This window comes from Atta cephalotes (assembly GCF_000143395.1).
Source record: "Atta cephalotes unplaced genomic scaffold scaffold00012, whole genome shotgun sequence".
NCBI lineage: Eukaryota > Metazoa > Arthropoda > Insecta > Hymenoptera > Formicidae > Atta > Atta cephalotes.
In genome coordinates this window covers 4,623,937-4,631,547 of record NW_012130076.1, presented here as the reverse complement: position 1 = coordinate 4,631,547, position 7,611 = coordinate 4,623,937, and the positions used below count along the sequence as shown (strand labels likewise).

Here is a 7,611-nt window from a genome sequence, read left to right as displayed (position 1 = left end):
CATTTGTAGAGAGACTTTGATCATAACTTTAAGCGTAGTCTACAATAAGTTGCCAACACACCGTCGCAATGTTTCACGACAGCCAATCAGAAACTAATTACTATTAACGTTTTTGATTAGCTGTTGCAAAACATGGCGACGAAGTGTTTGCAACTTAGTGTAGATTACACTTTACTATATCGATCGTTTTGATCTACGATATACATAATCTAATTTATTCTTTTTTTTATTGTTGATCCAGATAGAAGATTCGATGCAATCAGAATAATCTAATAACTGTTTAATTCAATGTATTAATATCGCAAATGATACATGAAAAACAACATATCGAAACTGTTGCTCAAATGTCAAATTCTTGTTTTTTTTCGTGTACAAAATTGTCGCGTTATAGTTTTGCGAAAAGTTGTCACGTGATGTTTTTTGTCGCTGAAACAGCCAGTTTTTATAATTTTCAAGATACAAAATCGATCTCAACCTTGAGCGAATTTACTAGAATGCTGATTATTTCATTGGTCAACATCTAGTAAATGTGCTCACTTTTGTAATTTTTACCTTGTGAAGATACAGAATCAACCTCCTCGTGAAAATGCACTTTAAGAGTTAAGACATAAGAAAAGACGCCATTATCGGGTGGCCGGAAACAGTACAATTCTATCATGGTTGACTGATTGATAGTCCGATTTTGTGTTCACGCCTTCTACATTATGAAACTAATAGCGTTTTCGGCTCGATCGAGTTTGCACTAATCTGGATTGAAGTAATAATGTTTCGTGCTCTCCTATTAAAGGAGAGCGTGTAACGTCAACCAATAGCGAAGACTTTGTACTTAAGTCTTTCTTAAATTTATCTTTAGATGCTCAGCAGCCAATGAAATAATTCGTAGAGTACTTAAAGATAAATTTAAGAAAGCCTTAAATATAAGGCCTGACTATAAATACGATATAACAACGAGTAATAGACACAACACAGATACCAACAGCATCAGGGCTGTGGCAGAGTGAAAGTCTACCAACTCGGAAGAGAAAACAGACAAGATCGAGACGAGCAGTGCTCTGATATTTTTCTCTGTTGTCGTCAATTGTTTACATTTTTATCTAAGCCGAAATTCCGACAGCCTTCCTATTGGCTATTTCGACCGCCATTTCGATTTAGTTGTCTGTAAGTCCAATAAACACTTAGTATTATTAGTATAGGGTATGATTAGTAGGTCCAAAATGGAGGATCTATGCACTACTTTGATATCTAGAGCTTTATATGAAACAGTTGCTCATATCAATTTACAGATTTATTACCTAATCGAAAGTATCTGCAAATGGTGGCGTTTAAAAGGACTCGAAATCTGACCAATCAGAAGTCGATATTCCTTATAACTTTACTCCTTACTAGAGGACTCTACTAAATATGAGTGACGAGCGACACCATAAACATTTATCTTTATGCAAGAGCTGTGTTTTCCGGTTTATTCTGGGCTGCGTTTAAGATTGCGTTCCAAAATTCAACTCTGTTGACTCGAGTATCATTTTATTATTGGCCTAGTTTCCACCGAGATTTTAATCCGGACCAGAATGTAAGAATCAACCAACTACAGTAGAGCATTCCCCTGTCGTTCAACTGTAACATGGGAATACTCGACTATATAGTTGATTGGTTCTTACATTTTGATCCGATTTAAACCCTCGATGGAAACTAGGCTATTATTGGTCACCAAATGTTGAATAAAGATAAAAGATACTCGGAGTTGAAAGTCAAGTTTTAAAACGCATCCCTAGGATGCATTTTCGCTATAATATACGTGACGTAACTTATAGCTTAGAGTTATCTGGGCGTAATTCTTGAACGCAGCTCTGAAGAATTCTGCTGAATGCAAACTATATTCATTATTTTCTTAGGCTTATTTACGATCTGCAGAAAGATTTCTACGCATTTTGGAAGTGTCTGGGAAACGACTAATTAAGTTTATCTTGTCAACGAGGACTAGGGCCATTAATTACAAAAGACAAGTCAGAATTTCTACGCATTTCGCTCTTGTCTTGGCTCGCTTGGCTGAAAATTCCATTATTTCGTCGACAATCGCTATTAGAAGAAAAAGAAGTTCTACGCATTTCTATAAAATTGCTAAAGTCATAAGAAAAATAAGAGGATTTATTTATGCACCTGTCCGTACGATTGTTATTCACTGTGGAACGATTCTTAATCTAAAATGGCAAAATCTGAAATGAATAATGAGGTGTGTGAGGAGATGTATCAAAATGAAATACATATCATCTGTTGACATTCATTTTTACTAAGGAGGTACAATATTTATATTATTGATTTTTATAATATTTTCAGTTCATCCTTCTACGACATGCAGTTCGTCAGGCACGAGTTTGCATAGTCAATAAGCTCATCAAGGAAGCTAAACTCTTACGGGATAGACATGGAAATGAAGCCCAAAAGGAGAAGTGTAGAAGAAAAGCTGACAAGCTGGTTGATGAGGTTTATGCACTGAAGACAATTAAAGACGACGATATTTCAAAATTTGGTCTCTTAGATGAGAGAAGTCCGACTAAAATATTACAAGATCAGGCATCAAGTAGTAGTGTTCGCATAATGGCAAGGGTGACGAATTATAAAACTCTGAATAAAAGACTGACACAGTTTAAGGAGAGATTCCCAGACTATAAGCATTTAACAGAGAAGAAGAAGACTACAAAATTAAAAGACAAGAATACTGTGAAAACTAGGAAAGCTAAAGAAAATAATTCTCAGAATAAGAGTTCAAAGAAACAAAAAATTGTCGCTGACAAAAGCATCGAACAATCCCAACATGACTCCGAAGATGAGGAAGCATGTAAGAAGGAATTATCTGAAGTAAGGAGTAATTCGCGTAAGCGCAAAAAGACATTGGCTGAAGATTGTACATCCTTGGAAAAACAAAAATCACTAAAACTTGGAAAAGATAATACATCAGAAACTACATCAGTCACAGATAAACAATCAAGTGTAATTAAATCATCAAGCATTACAAAAGAAGCAAAAGTGAAGAGATTCACTGAGCTGTTGGAGGAACAAAAAACTAATCAAGATGTCGCACAAATGTCTATCGAAAGCCAAGATTCCGCAGGTACCTCGACTGAACAAGTAAAGGTGGTTGATGATTTCTTCATGACAGCGGATGGTCAAAATTATCAAGGGAGCACTGCCTCGACGTCGTACACAAAATCTCACAGACATAATACACGAGCCAATAAATCTCTCCAATTGAATGATCGAGTTAAAAAGCAAAGTGCAAATCACAAAAACGATACAAACTTAAATAAAAAACCTCTGGGCAAACAATCTTTTTCTATGAAATCCAAAAAAATGACACCCAACAAGATTAATAACAGGACAAATAATAGTAACACAAATAGAAATACGATTGTTAAAAAAGATGACAAAACCGATTTACATCCTTCTTGGATGGCTAAGAAAAAAGAGCAGGAAATCATGAGTCAAGGATTTCAAGGCAAAAAAATTGTATTTACGGATTAGTCGAAATAATTTACTGTATGGAACAAGGAATTTACTTAATCAAAAACCTTTTGTAAAGTGCTTTTCAAACTTGCGATACATTCATCATATTGTTTTAACAAAAATGTATACATATGTACATTTATCTTCAAGTGTAATACATTTATTTAATGTAAATAGCATCATATGTTGTATCTTCTTTCCTAAATAATTTGTATATTTTTATTCAATAAAATGCAATTACATCATACATTTTATTCGTACATAACATAGTCTTCTATATACAAAATATATCGTAAATATGTATTATAATATATATATATATATATATATATATATATATATATATATATTTAAAAATGATGTCGAAAAAATAAAAAAAAACTATTTAAAATCAGGTAAAGAAGACATTCAATTTAATATTTAATTCATTAACAAAAGTAAATATTGATCAGTCAATGAATATTTAATTTTGTTTCATAACATAATGCAGGAAGAATTCTTGTTCATACATTGCATTGATTTCATAGATTTAATGGACGTAAGATTATTGAGTTTCTATGACAAAGAAACTCGAAATATATGCGCGATTTTGAAAAGATTCGCATTAACATGAATTTTCGCATCACTTGTTTTTCGAAAGAGTGCGTTGTTTTTCAGCATGCGTAACTAATTGGGAGTCCACAGGAAGGCCTTTTCTTCGACGAACCGCGTCCATGTAACATTTAGCTCGATTATCACTGTCCGCCTTTTCACCAAAATGGAGGTATTCTTCCTCCGTGGATGGTACCCAATAAGGATCCTGTTCGATTACCTATAACGCAAGAATGTTACGTTACATTTAAAAGTTCATTTGAGCAATTAAAATATTAATATAAAATTTTTTAGAAAAGAAAATTCTTCGAAATTGTCATGAATTCTTTAATCATATGTCTTTAGATCTTTTATTAAATATTAAAGATACAATAAAAAATATTCAACACGTTGCTTAGAGTTTTAATCATTATTTTACAATTTCTAAGAATGTCTCAAATTTGTGAACACTTTAATTCACAAGAAAACGCGCTTACTTCCCAATGACTAAAAACTAGTTGCGGACTAGCCAATCCGGACGTTTGCGTCCGTAATTCTCTTGCGAGATGGAAGCTCTCTAGAACCGGTAGAGTGGCCAATACTCTGAATTGTCCACCGAAACCGTAAGCACTTTCCGTAGATACGATTCGGCCTTGTCTTTTACCGAACACAGCATACAATCTTCCTGCAACAAGAACAGTCATCATCAATTGTTGATGTCTCAGCATGAATATCGGCGATAGAGAGATGATTGTCTCTTCGTTGCTCTAGCATTTCTTCGTGACATTCCTCTTACGGTATCCTTGTACTTTTAATAATAATAAATATCTTCGAGTTTATTCCATGCGCGACAACACTCTATAAAATGTTTATACGATTTTATCTTAAGAATCTTAAGAATACAAAGACAACTGCGAATACTTGGATGCAAGAATGAGACCTTCAAGTGATTAATTTTTTAAGAAGCTTGCATACTGGCATTGTTCTAGATAGTTTCTAGATTAACTGTTCTAGATTAACATCTTATCGTATTATATAAAAAAATAGATACGAGATATGAATCATTTGCAAGAATAAATTTCGAGAAATCAGCTAAAAAATACAGCTACCTTTCACAAAGATAAAGAATAATCACAAAAATGTCCTGATATATATTTGAAAAGATAAAATATACTATCTGATAAAAAAAGATAAAACGTATTCTAGTATTTCTAGTAAATCTAGATATCTAGAGAAAGAAAAACAAAAGCAAAAAAGAGATTAAAAAGAAAAAGGAGAAAGAAGGAAGCTATGAGATATCAAACGAGATTCGGAATTGCGCGAGAAGTAAACGCATTTAAGTACGATTGGAAGATACAGGGAAGAGGAATTGGCTCGCTGGAAAGCGCGAGGGAAGAGAGAAAAGGATCGTGGAACACAGAATGTGTAGAAAACAGGGGATAATAGCAAAACAAAATGCGCGCGCGCTCGCGCGCGAAAGCAAACGGGCCAGCCTCTGGAGAAAGAGTAAAACACTCGTTAATACGCTCCCGGGGAGAGCGGAGAGGAATGTGCGCTTCGTACGGAGCGCCCGTGGAAGAGAGGATGCGATACAAGGACAAACGGCAAACGGCGACGAGTCCCGAGAAAAAACGGCGACGAAAACGTTCGGTGAGGAGAGATAGAGAGGAGCCCTGGATAGAGAGTAGTAGTGGGGATGACGTAAGACCCAAAGGACAGAGTGGAAGGGGGGGAGACAGGAGCAGTCAAGAATGAGAAGAGACTGAGGAGGGGGAGATGCCACAGGGTGGCGCGGGAGGGAGGGACGGGAAGGGCGAAGGAAAAGGGGTGGGGGCATCCATTCATGCTTTACTTCTGGCTTTTAAGAGTCCAGTCGAGCGAACGGCATACCTTCGCATAGGCCGATCTCGTCGGGACGTTCTGTTTCTTCTCAGTTAGTTTTAGCGATCGCGCTCTATTTCTCAAGAGAATCTCCAGATCTCATAGGATCCGCAAAAAAGAAGTATCGAATACACGGACGATCGAATGAACGGATCAGATAGATAAGAGATTTCGAGGAACGATCGGCGTCTCGGTGAGAGTGCGCGAGTGCGATCAAACGCTCTATCAAATCCTGGAGGCTCCCCTCTCTCTTTTTCTCTCCAAGATCGGTCGATCGGATCGGAGAACCGTTCTTTCGCGTCTCTGGAATCGCAAGAAGAGGAGGATAAGAGGAGATCGCGGTAAACAAAGACACGTGACATTCTACTTTCGTGACTGAAAGAAAAAAAATTGTAAGATCTAAACGTGACTTCTGTACAAAGTTCGAATTGTGCGAGTTTCCAGGGCCTGGCTTGTAGAATCTGCGAATTCGGGAAAAAGTACGTGTCAGTCGATCCCCTCGGAACGAGCGATCGAGATTCATCGCGAAGCGATCGGAAAAACTCTTCTTTCCTCTCCTCTCTGATGATCGATCAATGAGAAGACTCGCGTTGATAAGATTCACGAAGATGGACTTCAAGTAGCAGTTGCGGATGACCGGCGAGCCTTCGAGTTTTCTTGATCCGTGTTGTATTTCTGCTATGAGTATTCCCTGAGTATTCCTCCTCCCGCTCGTTCTGAACACCTTGTCGCGCAAATAAGAAGGTGAACGTATCGAAACCCCCTACCATTCTTTTTATTGCATCCCCCCACCTGGGAGTAAAACACCTAACGCAGCAAACGTTCCCTCCGGAGAGAAAGAGAAAGAGAGAGAAAAAGGGAAAGAGAGACACACACAAACAAGCGATCGCCGATTCTCTCGACCGGGATTCTTTATCGGGAAGAACTTTGCTGTGCTTGCTGCGACACTGCGACATGATGACCGGTAAAACAATACGGCACCTGCTGTACACTCTGTTGATGATCGTCGGAGTCATCCGCCGAAGCAAATGCGAGGTTTTCGATCTGCCGTTAAGAATCGAGCACGACGAATATCTCAAGGAATATTTGTTCATCGATGAAAGCAAGTATCACGCTGACCTGCAGGAATTCGACGACACGACGGTCGAGATAGATCTGATCAATCGTAACCAGAAGCACATTCTATCGCACGAGGAGCCCAGGGTGCTATACCAAGTCGGGGTAAGCCATTCCCCCATATCAACTTCGTCAATTTATTGTCATTTTACAATCCTTAAATTATGTAATCCATGTATATTACAACTATATATGTAGTTTCCTATTTTCTAATTCATTTTATATATATATATATATATTACGTAACTATTACGTAGCCATTGGTATAAATATGTTGAATGACTAGTTGACTGATACGCGTAACTTATTTATGTCCGTTTCTGCCAATTAATTTTAATCTTAGTTCAAATTTTTAGAACTACACTGAGAAAAAAATATAGTTAATTTTAATAAATATTTAGTTCAATACTGACAACTAAACATTTATTTAATATATATTAATAATTTATTAAGTAAGTTAATAAATTAATTTAGTAAGTAAATATTTGTTCGATAAAAAAAATGATTGTTAAATCAAATTAACATTTCTTGTATCAAATAAATATC

General features: G+C 36.5%; 2 protein-coding genes across 2 annotated transcripts in view; one reads left to right on the top strand and one right to left on the bottom strand.

Annotated features, from left to right (window-relative positions):
• Positions 1–1,935: 1,935 nt before the first annotated feature.
• LOC105617247 (serum response factor-binding protein 1-like) lies at positions 1,936–3,516 on the top strand. The gene is made up of 2 exons (XM_012198812.1): positions 1,936–2,227; positions 2,332–3,516. The coding sequence occupies exons 1-2, from the start codon at positions 2,201–2,203 to the stop codon at positions 3,514–3,516; spliced, it is 1,212 nt and encodes a 403-aa protein (XP_012054202.1). The 5' UTR covers positions 1,936–2,200.
• A 604-nt stretch (positions 3,517–4,120) lies between these two features.
• The window catches only part of LOC105617245 (elongation factor Tu GTP-binding domain-containing protein 1), a 44,129-nt gene continuing 40,638 nt past the window's right edge, over positions 4,121–7,611 (bottom strand). Inside the window, exons 4-5 of the mRNA XM_012198811.1 lie at positions 4,566–4,749; positions 4,121–4,309 (exon numbers count right to left, since the gene is read on the bottom strand). Coding sequence (XP_012054201.1) covers positions 4,121–4,309; positions 4,566–4,749 — 373 coding nt within the window. The remainder of the gene's footprint in view (positions 4,310–4,565; positions 4,750–7,611) is intronic.